Source organism: Myxocyprinus asiaticus, chromosome 5, assembly GCF_019703515.2.
Source record: "Myxocyprinus asiaticus isolate MX2 ecotype Aquarium Trade chromosome 5, UBuf_Myxa_2, whole genome shotgun sequence".
NCBI lineage: Eukaryota > Metazoa > Chordata > Actinopteri > Cypriniformes > Catostomidae > Myxocyprinus > Myxocyprinus asiaticus.
In genome coordinates this window covers 39,633,733-39,647,816 of record NC_059348.1, presented here as the reverse complement: position 1 = coordinate 39,647,816, position 14,084 = coordinate 39,633,733, and the positions used below count along the sequence as shown (strand labels likewise).

Here is a 14,084-nt window from a genome sequence, read left to right as displayed (position 1 = left end):
GCAATCAGATGACTCATTTTCATAGCTTTATTCTCTGCTTGAGTGAAATAAAATAAAGTTCTTGTTGTAAGAAATGTGAAATTGTGGAGTCATTCCATTTAATGATTTTACTTTATTATATTTGTTCTGGAAAATAAAGGAATACTGTATAGTCAGAATGTATTACAATGAGTTTTGTAATACATTTAATTTTACTTAAATTCATAGTAAAAGTTTAAATTGTCTCCATTTGCGACTGCCTCAGTTGCTCTCCTTTGCCTAGAGGTGCAGATAATGCTTCTTGCTGTTAAGCTGTGTCACCCATCATTTGAGAATGGTTCATTCCCAATTTTTACATGAATAGGGATAAGGGATGTGCATTGTCCTCTGTTCTGATAAAATAGTCATCTCATCATTTGTGAGACCCATTTCAGGAGTGCTCTCATTAAATAATTTTCTTCTCCAATGGTAAGCATTCCTTCTTCATACTTTGGCAGCTCTCCCTTCTCGTGGGGCCCAGGAGAGCCTTCTGGTGACCCAGCTGGAGTGGGGGTTATGTGTGAAGCTCCAGGCAGAGTCTGCTTGAGATGAGTTCTGATTGTTGCTGGTAGTTGTCCTGAAGGAGCCCAGAGTCTTGCTGAGCCATGTGTTCTTGGCAGCCTGAAGTTCACTCGTTAGAACCGCGTTCTGGTGCTCCAACTCCTGGCACATCAAGTTTTAAAAGAAGAAAATCAGTCAATTATTGGCATAACAGCACAAAATCATTAACAAGATACTGTGGGGTTCAAAAGTCTGAGTTCATATTAAAAATCTGGGATTCAAAATCTTATTTAAACCTGGAAAAAGACACAAATCATATATAATTATATACTGTCTATATGCACCAACAATCATCCATGCAATTATCTAATCAGCCAATTGTGTGGCAGCAGTCCAGTGCATAAAATCATTCAGATACAGGTCAGGAGCTTCAGTTAATGTTCAAATCAACCATCAGAATGGGAAAAAATGTGATCTCAGTGATTTGGACCGTGGCATGATTGTTGGTCCCAGATGGGCTGGTTTGAGTATTTCTGTAACTGCTGATCTCCTGGGATTTTTATGCACAACAGTCTCTAGAATTTACTCAGAATGGTGCCAAAAACAAAAAACACCCAGTGAGCAGCAGTTCTGTGGATGGAAACGCCTTGTTGTTGAGAGAGGTCAACAGAGAATGGCCAGACTGTTTCGAAATGACAAAGTCAATAGTAACTCAGATAACTGCTTTGTACAATTGTGGTGAGAAGAATATTATCCCAGAATGCTGTTCTGAGATGCGGGTTGGCACTGTTTTGGTGGCAAGAGGGGGACCTACACAATATTAGGCAGGTGGTTTTAATGTTGTGGCTGGTCGGTGTATATATAATTAAGATTCTGGACTATTTAGGTCACTAATCAAATAATAAAATTTGTGACATTGACCATGTTATCTCTGGTAAAAATAGTCAGAATTATTTGCTTCCACTGAAACACATAAGATGCTGTTTGAAACATTCTCCAGTTGTGCTGGGATAACATGAATCATCGGGTTTTGCACCAACTTGCAGAGTCTATGCCAGGCAGAATGCATGCTGTCAGTAAAGCAAATGTTGGTCATACCAAATTTTAAGAAGTTCATGTTATTTTTCAGTTCATCTATTGACTCAAATTGTTATGCTGATAATTTGTAATGGAATAAATGCTAAATAGAATTGTATTATATTTTACTAGTGGACTCAGACTTTTAAACCACACTGATTTGTAATCCATAGTCATGTGTGGATGTTTTATGTGATAGGCTACATGAAAACAAGTTAAACATCAACATAATTTTTTTTTTCAACAAAAAATGTAATTAGAGGGATGAAATTCAAATGCATAAATATTAAATATGGGCTAAAATATTTTTATGATTGTGTTTTCTGTTGTCTCGCTTACCTGGATCTTGCATTTAGATTCCACCATTCGTAGCTTGGTCTGAGCTAAATCCCTCTCTAATTCTTGGACCTGCTCTTTGAGAGAGGATTTCACCTCATCCTGAGCTGAGCTCTCTTCACTCTCAGTGATCAGCTGAATTGATCCATCCCTACTGAAGATCTGGCTGCACTGTGAACACTCAAGCATCTTGGTCTGAAATAATATTATGTGGCATATGTAAGAACAGAGATTGTGTTAAAAGAAACATGCAACAAAAGACCATCACAACAGAAAGAGATTGGAGTTGAATATTGGTAAGATTTGAGGTTAAATCTAATTTTTATTTGAGGTCAGTGTGTTTCTTACCTTGATAACAGCTAGTTCCTTGTCCGTTTGAGCTTTTTGCTTTTCAAGCTTAGTGTTTAATTGAGAGCAAATCTGAAGTATGTAAGGAAATAGGTTGGTTATTGGAATGTGAAATGCACTGTTGAGTTATGATAAACTATGTAAAGAAAACAACATGACTCATGATTATATATATATATATATATATATATATATATATATATATATATATATATATATATATATATACACACACTACCGGTCAAAAGTTTTGAAACACTTGACCGAAATGTTTCCTATGATCTTAAAAATCATTTGATCTGAAGGCATATGCTTAAATGTTTGATATTAGTTTTGTAGACAAAAATATAATTGTGCCACCATATGAATTTATTTCATTATAAATCTAAAATTTAATAAAAAATAAAAAAAATGTTTTTGAAATTGATGACTTGGACCAAATAATAAAGAAAAGCAGCCAATAAGTGCCCAACATAGATGGGAACTCCTTCAATACTGTTTAAAAAGCATCCCAGGGTGATACCTCAAGGAGTTGGTTGAGAAAATGTCAAGAGTACATGTCTGCAAATTCTAGGCAAAGGGTGACTACTTTGAAGATGCTAAAATATAGCACAGTTTTTATTTATTTTGGATTTTGTTTAGTCACAACATAATTCCCATAGTTCCATTTATGTTATTCCATAGTTTTGATGACTTTACTTTTATTCTAAAATGTGAAGAAAAATTATAATAAAGAATGAGTAAGTGTTTCAAAACTTTTGACCGGTAGTGTATATGTATATATATTGTATATTGTTTATACTGTATATACTGTATATAATTTATACATATACAGTTTATTTATAGATAGATTTTATATACTGTATATCCTGTATATTAAAAAAAATATTTAAATGGTGTTCAAATATTTTTCATCAGACACTGTTTTAAATGTGTGCATTGTACTTTAATATTCACCTGCTTGTAATCAGTGATTATGTTGTTTGATCTTTTTATTTCGGATTCTGCTTTGTCCAATTCTCTCCTAAACATCTCCTTCAGCTGTCAAACACATCAGAACTTTAGACAAGGATAGAGCATGAACTCTGTTTCAAGGAAATTTTTCCTCATTGTGAAAACCCACCTGTGAAGCTTCCTCCTCTTTTCCCTTTTTCTGTTCCTCTGTCATTGTCAGAAGATGTTTGGTTTTTAAAAGCTCCTTGGTTAATTCATCCACCTTGTCCTCAGTCTAAAAACACAGCAGAGCAGCAATTGAGCAAATTATCATTGACAAGTTGCAAAAGATATTAAAAGAAATATTATTTATTGTTGATAAATTAATGAATACAGTTTGATATACAGTTTGATTTCAAAATAAAAATAAGTAAAATAAATACAAAATTAAATGCAGTAAATGTAAAGATTAGTTTTATCTGCCTAAAGTACTTGGTAAAAAGTGAAAGCTAAAAATGTGCAGCTGTAGAGGAATGTTCCAGGTTGAATACAAGTTAAGCTCTATCAACAGCATTTTTGGCATAATGTTGACTACCACAATAAATGTGTAAATACCACAATCCGTCTCGTCCATCATTTATAAAAAAAGAAAGAAGTAAATATAATGTTTACAGTGTACTTAAAAAAGAAGTGAATGGGGTCTTAATTGTTTCAAAGGTACAGCACAGCCACAAAATGTTACGTGCTAACATCACTTTAGTGTGATACTGTAAAACAGCTTACTAACCTTATCTGTATAAAGTTATATTCAACATTGCAACTTCACTGTCATGACAACGTAATGCAGGTAAATCCTGATATCTGGTAAATGTCATAATGCCTGTAAATCCCCAATTTTATCACACTAAAATCATATCACCATAATGTTGTTCTTGTAGCAATACTTCTGAAACAGTGTGTTTTTGAATGTTTATGGACTTCCATTTGAAGTGCCTTACTGCATCTGTGATTATTATTATTATTTTTTAAATAAACGAGGGGCGAGTCAATTTGTTTTAGTGGTATCAACATTATGCCACAAATGGTGTTGATTGAGCTTTTAGTTAACCCGGAACATTCCTTTTTATGAGTGGTTCTTCACTGAACCTTTGGAAAGAGTTCTGTGTAGTACCTGAAAATGTTCTTTGTGGCACTAAGAAAAAAAATTGTTCTTTAAAGAACCCGTCACTGAAGGATTCTCTGGGCAACCCAAATAGGTTCTTCTAGCTCATCGTTCGTCCTGTCACCCTTATTTTTGTAGTAGTCCTCAACTGATTTTGCTTCAGGATCCAGATTTTAATTTGGACATCAAGTAATGACCCAACATGGTACCAAAATTGTTTATCATACAAAAAGTATACACAAATGTCCTTAAATCAAACACTGAACCTTATTGATATTACAATGAACTGCATAGACCCAACAATATGCACAATTATTTACTTGGCATAGGCTTAATATGAACATTTACAATTTTACAACTGCATAAATAACAAGGAGTTATTTAGGAGTGTGATTTACCAGTCTAACACAATGGAACAAACACTGGGCCAGATATTGTATTAGTATTAACCATATTACCAAGTGACAGATGAATCTGACTTAAATAATGTAGAATTTGATTGAAGGCACCTATATGAAGCCTATCTGTCTGTCTGTCAATCTATCTATCTATCTATCTATCTATCTATCTATCTATCTCAAATCTCAAGTCAAGTCAAGCCATTTTTATTTGTATAGCACTTTTCACGAACACATCATTTCAAAGCAGCTTTATAGAAAATTATGCTGTAATGTCTTAAAGTCCTCATTGTGTGGTTTAAATAAATAACCTGTCTGAAAATCAAGCCTTAAAAATTACTGTCTGCAGTCTCCAATGAGCATGCCAAAGGTGACTGTGGCAAGGAATACAAAACTCCATAGACTGTAAGTTTATACAGAAAAATAACCTTGGGAGAAAAAGAGCTCAGCTGGGGGAGCCAGTTTCCCTCAGGCTATATAGCACGAATGTACTGCAAATATTAGTTGTCTATGTGTAAAGAACAATCTTAAAGAACAATGAATGTAGCCAAAAAATTACCATGTTAAGTTGGGCAGCATTCAGGCATACAACCACATAAAACCGAAAATGAAACTGGCCTTTTCCGTAATGTTATGAAACTCTGATTAATTTGGCTGACCTGGTCTAAGGCAGTCCTCAGTGCAATCTTGCTGCTAACAAGTTTTTGTGCAAGGTCATCATTCTCCTGCTCCAGACGCAAACTGGCATCCTGAAGCTTACGGTTTTCTCTCTAGGGGGGGATTTGAAACAAAAATATTCAGTACCACTTGGCTTGTTTCTGCAATTTTGACAACTAGAGAGGTTTAGATGTTGAAAGAACTCAGCATGTCATTGTTGATGTGTGTTGCGGAGTTTTTTGTCATGGTGTGATCTCTTACCTGGCACTTGTCAAGTGGGTCTTCTGACTGTACTTGGTTATCTTTTAATTTTAGCTTTTTAGAAGGCACCTGGGGTTTAAAAGAGGAAGCCAGTTTTAGATTACATCAAATGTTCAAAATCTTAAAGGCTTAAAAGGAATTTAGTGTATAAGTGCTAATAAATATATATTCTATTTATAGTTGCATGACTGATGTTAGTATTTTTTTCTGTAAGTCACTGCGAGCTAGGAAACACATCTTCTGTATAAAGAGATTTGTTATTCTATTACTTAGTAACTAAGAGATGCTAAATAAAGCAAATTGAAAATGTTTGTTTTGTGAGTACCAAGGTAAAAGGGGAAAACAGTTTAACCATAGGCTTAATGATCACAAATGTCCTAATATTCAGATTTTGTTGTAAATAGGCTTGAATATAAGCAAAACATTTATATGCCATACAAATTCCACAATGCTAGCTTTAAATCAATGTGTGACAAACAAGAGGTCAAAGTGCACTGAACCTACCCCTTGTTTTGGTAAGGACTCCGCCACCAGCCTGGCCAAGATTTCCTCCTCTGTCATTTGATCAATAATATGGGCATCATAGGCAACAGTAATAGACACTTCTTCCATCATTTTAGCAGGTGGTTAGAAAAGAGCTGATCTCTAAATGCAGAGTACACAGATAAACTTGTCTGGAGAAATGACAACAGGTTTGACAGGCAGCACCCTTTATCTGTCCGTCTGTCTCAATGCAAGCCCTGCCCTATACCGTAGAATATAGGAGGAGTTTCAGGTAGTCTAGTGAACCAGTCCACCTTTGTTCAACTATTGGTCTTAACTTACCATAAACACAACAATCCATTAAGTAGGTACCATGTGAAAAGCAAAAATGTTTTCTCTCAAGCAGCCTTCACTCACAAGTCCTTGCTTTTCAATTCTTGTGTTGTCTTGTGAAGTCGAAGAAGCTGCTAAAAGGAAAGTTTCTTTAAACTATGACCTCGTTACAACAAAATAGTTCCTTTGGGTTGCGTCTTTAATTACCTTAAAACTCTTCACTCTAGAAAACACATCCTTTCAATATCACCCTGCAATCCATCAGCCAACACTAATTATTTCCACACAGTTTCCTTACTGCGAAGCAGCACTAAGTTACATATTTATACGAACATTAATCCAACACAAGTAGGTCCTGTTCAAATTTGTCTGGAACAGATAGTAGCTTTGAATAATTCCTCAGAAAGGTCTCAGAAGGGCCTTTCCCATCACCATGTGCTAGCCTCCCTTCTTGTGAGCTCCAACTCTGGGCTAAAGAGTGTGAAATTGAAATTCTTGCTATAATCCTGTAGGTCGCCCCTCACACAAAAGCACTGCAGTTTGCCTGGGACAAGCAGGTGTCAGTACATTCCTCCATTCCGTAAGCTGCTTATATCTGGCTGCAGTCTCCCTGTTCAGTGGGATTGATGGAGGCTCTGAACTACTTTTATCATCTTACTGCAGCTACAGGAAGCCATAATGCAGATATAGTGGTCCCAAAAAGTATTTGGACATTTAAGCCACACTTAAAAATGTGTTTGGACACTTTCTGGTTGCCAAACTTTGTTAAAACATGTCTATAGTTAATATGATGAACTACAGTACAACTATGGTAATTATGCTAGGACACCAACTTGAGGAGAACTGACTTCATACCAGTGTAAGGGAGTGATTAACTAAAAGTAGCTATGCTATTAACTTCTACATTTTTTGTTGAATTACAGTGTAGTTTTTTTCAGTAACAAGCAACATTTTCCAATGAGTAGTGGCGTAGCATCACAAAACACTATTTGTTACGTTGTACTGTGGATACAGCAATGGAGTGAGAGAGTAATCAAACGCACTCAGCCGCTCGCTCACTTGAACTGTACTCTCATATGAAGTGCTGGGATATCCAAATCATTACAATGAATTGATTCTTTCGGTCAGTTCATGTACTATAAATGATCCGATTACAGTAAATGAATTACTTATATTGAGTGTTGGGAACTCCAATTAATTTAGTTTGTTCGTTCTTACGGATGGTTCATGTAAATGAAAAATAGTAGGTTGATTCGCTACATACTGATTCGCTAATCCCCCCCTGCGCAGCCATAAAGGGACTTTACCAGAAATCCCTTTCTCAGGGCCGTTTCTGAGCATATGGGGGCCCTAAGCCATACTTGGAGGCCCCCATACAACCCCCCCCACCCCCCCCAAAAAATACCTTGCTTTATGAGGCCCCCTGGTGGCTCGGGGGCCCTAAGCAAATGCTTACAGCTAGAAACGGCCCTGCCCTTTCTTATATATATAAAATAGCGTCTTTTATAGTTTTATTTGCCACTTTTTTTTTTAATGAAATTTTTCATTTTTTATATGCAATGAAATTCATACATTCATACACTTGTGTTTTAAAAAGTTTCCAAAAACATTTTGGGGGTCACTGTATAATCATTAATCAATAATATCTTCAAGATGACTAGACTGTCACAGAACGAGACTTTCTGGTGCAGAATATTTCAAAATTACTTGCTCTTTTCTTAGCAAAACAGAGATAATCTGTTTTGCTCATCGGCCTGAACAAAGCCGGGCTAAGAAAAGAGAGAGAGAGAGAGAGAGAGAGAGAGACAGAGAGAGAGAGAAAGAGAGAGAGAGAGAGAGAGAGAGGGAAGGGGAGAGCGAACAAAGGTGGGAGAGGATGTTATTAGAAATTTAAAGAAGGGAGAATAACAGTGCAATAAAGACAAATAGCAAAGTGTCTCTGTGTTCAAAGGTCCCTGTACTAGAGGAGGGCCACATCAGTCTTCAGGTTTCATCATGATCCTGTGAAACAAACAAATGCACTACTCTCTGTACTAGTGTGTTTCACTGTGAGATAGACGTTGCCTCTCACTTTCATTTCATAAGTGTGTTTCTTATGGATTTTATTTGGTCATGATGAGTTCTCACTTACTGAAAATCTTCATGCTGACAGTGAAAATGGTATGTACTGAGCTATGTATTGCTACACTGCATTGGCAATTAAATGCATGAAATAGTTATTTGTTTAACGAGAATTCAAACAGGTTCATCTTGTTGTTGAACTCAGTACATAGGGAGAATGCAGTCCCAGCCATAACAACTTCTTGACACTCCCATTCTTTGTCGTGCAAATATCTGCCAGTTATCTGATTAGAACAGGTTTACTAGTCAACACCTGCTGAAGGGTGTAATTATTTTCAGTGCATTTAAATTTCGAAGCAAAGGAACAGATTACTGTACCAGACTGTAAGATGTTTATATTATTAAAGGAGAATTGTCATTGTCAAGTCATTTTATAGGTGTCAATGTCATCAATTCTTTTTATGATATACTTTTACTGGAGGCCAAAATTGGAAAGTATCAGTATCACTATAGTACTCTCTGTATAGCTAAATTTACATTTATTTACTATTATTTGTTCATAACTTTTATTAAATTTAGCACTATTTAGCTTCTGTTTATATAAGAACCGGTTCAAATTAAATGAACTGTGAGCCACACTTAAAATGTATGAATGTCTTTGGTATTAAATATCAAAATATCAAACTAAGTGGCATTTATTTTAAATAAATATTTCACAAACTTTTCAAGCAAAATATTTCAGAAAACAGAAGTTTTCTTAAAGGGTTTTAAAACAGTAGATATATTGTTCGAAATAAAGACAAAATGTAAAGTTTTGGGGAACTTTCTGGTTGTCAAACTTAGTCTAAAACAATTTAGGGTATAGCACAATAGTTACCTTCTTCAACTTCAGTGGCTTCAGCATTTTGGATGAGGTCTTGGAGCTCACTAGTCTGTGTGAGGCCACGGCTCTGTGCAATAACCTGTGGTTTTATGTTGGTAGACCACTTCTCCAACAACTTTGCAGAGGTCGCATCACCAAATAGAAGTCCAAAATCTTGATCAATCTGTACAAAATAACAAAGATAATTAAAGTAGGTACCACAGTAGGAACTCACTTTGTTTACCTAACGAGTCTGTGTTACTGCAGAACAACAATAGCACTTGATTTCATATTTGTTTGTTTGTTTAAACAATTGAAGTCTCACATACCAAGCCTGGTATATCCATGAATCGCAGGAAAATGGATAGAATATCAGGTGCCTCTTTAGGGTCGTGCAGCATCTTCTGGCGATAGGCCAGTGTTAACCTCATCTTTTCCTTTACCACTGCCTCATCACCTGTATGCTTCATCAGGGCAATTGCTTCCTGACACTGACGTTCATCATTCAACCAGCTGTCTTCTTTGTAGGGATCCCTGTCAGCAGTTGGCCCACCTGAAAGTGTTTAAGACAATATGAAAACCACATTTGTAGTCCCTTTTCTTTCCAAAGCACAACATACCAACACTAGATACATGACAGGAAATAACATGGAAAACATGCATATATCCTAGAGTGACATTTAAATTTGCCCAACACTGATGATTATGCAAAGCATGTTTGCATTTAAAAAGAAAAGCGCTTATATACTATGTAACTCTTGACCTCATTCACAATATGACTTAATGACAGACCAATTTGGAACAAAAGAATACTTCAAAGACAAGTCACAAATGTTAAGATGAGTAAAATAATCAAGTTGTATGTTCATTTGAAAAAAAAAAAAAAAGTTATTCAAGCCTTGCAGCCAAGCTAATAAAAGCACTGACTAAACATCAAATATTGCACCTGTCTGTGGTTGCCGTGGGCGTTTCATCCGTCCCTCTGATCCTTCTTTCTGCAGCGTTTTAATTCTCCATGCCAAATATCCACTTCCATCTTCTGCATTGTAATAATGCTCCTATGACCAGAACAATACACAGACCTAGTTGTTATACATTACACGACTAAGGAAATAAATGCCGTATCAATTATAATGTAGATAATCTTTACTCTGAAATATACAGAGTATATCCTCCTCCTGTAAATCAAAAAGATTGAGAGGCAAAAGCTACTTACATAACCAAGTTTGCTCCTGGGGTCAGCCAAGTATGGGAATAGGGAGATGATTCCCTTCGCATATTCTTCCTTCAAACGTCGGGAAGGGCTTGTTCTACACACAAAAACATAAACCAATTACAACCCATAACATCATAAACATCAATTTACAAATTACTGTATGAACAACCTACCCATGTTCATTTGTCAAATGTGCTACCAAGATTTCCACCACGTCACGTCTTCTGCCATCTGACAGACTTTTAGTGCGAGCGTATTCATTTATGACCTTCTCGCCTCCAGGGCTGCTCTTTAGGATATCTTCGACCATCTGGAGAGGGAAATGATGTAATATTGAGCAGAGATGAGAAATTAACAACTGACAAGAGTATATAGTTCCAAATATCTTTACTATTTAAGTAATTCTATATAGATGTAATTCAGAGGCAAGATTGGTGATCCTTACTTGGGCAAGACGACGTTCCTCAGCTCGATTTTTTTCAGGAGGACTTCTAATCAACATTGCTGTGTCATCAGACTCTGATGTGCCCCCAGCATCTCCTAATGAGCTTGAGCTTAAAGAATCTTCAATATAAACCATATCAATGGTCTAATTATCTGTTCATACTACTTTGATAGCATGCTACACAGCTATTAAGAATTAGTCCAATAGACATATTAGCCTGTGCAAATCAGTGAATTGGTAAATATTGCTGAGAATAAACACAAAACATAATAAGCATGTCAAACAACTTACCATCAAAACTTGCTGTGCCTGGGATGAAAATTTCTAGGACACCAAGGTCTGGTCGTGTCAGCAGATATTCAAATGCTTCCTCATCAACTTCTGTCTTCGAGTCATCAAAGACTTTAACGTCCATTGTAGGAAGATCAAATTTCTTGGCAACTGAAGGAAGACAAACCACTGGCAAATTGACAAAGGACAGCAATGCCAAAAAACACAAACAGTTATTTTTATACCCCATAAGATACAATCATACACTTATTTTATTACTATTAAAAACTATTTTTTCAGAGGGAAAATTATTAAAGATTTTAACAATGTTAAAGTTTGTTATTTCTCACCACATTCCAAAAACATCTGAAATGTAAAAGGTGTTGGAGAAAAAATATATTTCTTGCTATCTTTGAACTTCACTCTGACAACATTGTTGGTTTGCATCCTGAAGGAACCAAAAAGACAAAGTTAAACAAAAGGCGATAACACTCACAATCAGATGAAAAAAAGAACATTCGTTAACCCTTTAGAATACTGTTCGGTCATTAATGAATAACTACACAGGAACAAATGAGTAATGCACTATTAACATTCTAGTAACTACTATTAACTAACAAGAAATTCTGATTAACGAATTAGTAAGAAATAGCGTTCAGTTGAATGAGGTAGTTCACTATTAGCTACTCAATAACTATTTTTTCATACCTCCCAGAGGACTACTAAGAACTACTGTATACAAGTTCATAATTAATGTGAATAATGTATAATATAAGGTAATGGTAACCCACTAGTAATGACTCAAGTATTACCAAATCCATCTGAAAGAATTACTATTCAAAATCTTACTAAAATCTCAAAAACTTCAGTCATTACTAGGGGGTTATCATGCTTTTCACTTTATAATACTGATCCAAATAATAAGTAGTTCCTTCTGAAGGATGTAGTAGGGTAACACTTGAGTCATTACTATCCAAAACCTTACAAAAGACTCAAAAGTTTACAGTGACTTCAGTCAATATTAGGGAGTTATCATGCTTTTCACTTTAGAATACTGATCAAAATAATTAGTAATTCCTTCTGAAGGATTTGGTAATACTTGAGTCATTACTAGTGGGTTATTTGTTCCTGTGTTTCCCATTATTCATTAATGACGGAACAGTATTCTAAAGTGTTACCGAACAGGCATTAGTGCACTACACAACATGAATTATCTTTGTTCACTAATGTGTTTTTAATTTGTAATAACTGTCTAATAGTTCTGTTAAGGCATGGTGCTCAATGCTCACCCACATAAAAATTGCCTCCAGCAATCCAATTAAGGCTAACGTTAACTTAACTCTTTACAGAGTCAAGTACATGTGGTGCACAACTCGAGCCGCTAGTCACAATAGTTTAGTGGACAAACATTTGATAGGCAGCTAGCTAGTTTCACTGTTGTCAATTAATGTTCATGTAATCTATATGTTAGCTTTTTGCTTTCAATATAACTTTGCTTAACTTAGTTCTTGAGGCCAGCTTAAATTAAGGTTAGGCTATGTGTTTGCCTCCACAGTGAAGCTAACATTAAATTAGCTAAAGTAGGTTTTAGTAAAGTTTTGGTGCACCACAGCATCTAACAAGTGATTAGTGAATTTTCCTCATTAGCTAGCATTGTGTCGAGCACTAACTTTCACGTTAAACTTCGCATCAAGTTAACATGAGAAAGCTATCTCTATAATATTCAAAAAACGTGGCAAACTGATCTCAAAACAGAGGCGAATATTATGAAAATGAATAAGACTTTGAAACTTTACTTACTTTAACATCCAGTAGAAGCGCAACTTCTCTTCTAAACCCACAAACGGCAGCGATCGCGATGGCCGTGACGAACAGTAATGGCGGATAAACTAAACTTTGGGAGGATAATTTTGGGGAGGAGTCACAGTTACTCTTTAATTTCGCTCCCACTCTACTGACACATTTTACTCTGTACACTCAAAATAGAGCAAAAACAACTATTTTTGAGGGGAAAAAAATTAACTCTGGAAAAACTACTCTGCCATTTTTCCTGTGTAGTGAAACTTGTCTATAGTAAATGTGACGAACCTGTGGTTACTCAGCTTTGGCACCTTTGTGAACCTAAGGTTAGCCAGCTTCCGCTGACTACCACCCCTGGAGTCGTGAGTTCGAATCCAGGGCGTGCTGAGTGACTCCAGCTAGGTCTCCAAAGCAACCAAATTGGCCCGGTTGCTAGGGAGGGTAGAGTCACATGGGGTAACCTCCTTGTGGTCGCCTATAATGTGTGGTTCTTGCTCTCAGTGGGGTGCGTGGTGAGTTGTGCATGGATGCCACGAAGAATAGCGTGAAGCCTCCACACATGCTACATCTCCGCGGTAACGGGCTCAACAAGCCACGTGATAAAATACAGGGATTGACGGTCACAGACGCGGAGACAACTGAGATTCGTCCTCCGCCACCTGGATTGAGGCGAGGCACTACGCTACTACGAGGACTTAGAGCGCATTGGGAATTGGGCATTCCATAAGGGGAGAAATAAAGTTTAGCTAACTTCATACATCCACTAAAAAAAGTAATCTTGACACCACCATTGCGTTGAGATTTGAAATAATCAGGTTAGCTTTTGATGTCAAAATATAAGCAGACATGCGCACAACACTTCCGCAAACTGGATCGGAAGAATTTTGATAAAGGTGTTTACATGCAATGCGAAATCGTGGCTT

The 14,084-nt window shown here is 36.3% G+C and overlaps 2 protein-coding genes across 2 annotated transcripts; both read right to left on the bottom strand.

Moving 5' to 3' along the window:
- Positions 1-30: 30 nt before the first annotated feature.
- LOC127441566 (rab GTPase-activating protein 1-like) lies at positions 31-6,356 on the bottom strand. Its single transcript, XM_051699140.1, has 8 exons — positions 6,196-6,356; positions 5,692-5,760; positions 5,433-5,543; positions 3,404-3,508; positions 3,238-3,321; positions 2,281-2,352; positions 1,936-2,127; positions 31-681 (listed from the first exon to the last, which is right to left on the bottom strand). Exons 1-8 carry the CDS (start codon positions 6,304-6,306, stop codon positions 463-465), a joined length of 963 nt encoding a protein of 320 aa, XP_051555100.1. The 5' UTR covers positions 6,307-6,356; the 3' UTR covers positions 31-462.
- A 3,066-nt stretch (positions 6,357-9,422) lies between these two features.
- On the bottom strand, positions 9,423-13,343 carry LOC127441196 (uncharacterized). Its single transcript, XM_051698382.1, has 9 exons — positions 13,162-13,343; positions 11,712-11,809; positions 11,383-11,532; positions 11,092-11,210; positions 10,820-10,956; positions 10,647-10,740; positions 10,377-10,488; positions 9,760-9,983; positions 9,423-9,614 (listed from the first exon to the last, which is right to left on the bottom strand). Exons 1-9 carry the CDS (start codon positions 13,167-13,169, stop codon positions 9,423-9,425), a joined length of 1,134 nt encoding a protein of 377 aa, XP_051554342.1. The 5' UTR covers positions 13,170-13,343.
- Positions 13,344-14,084: the final 741 nt, after the last annotated feature.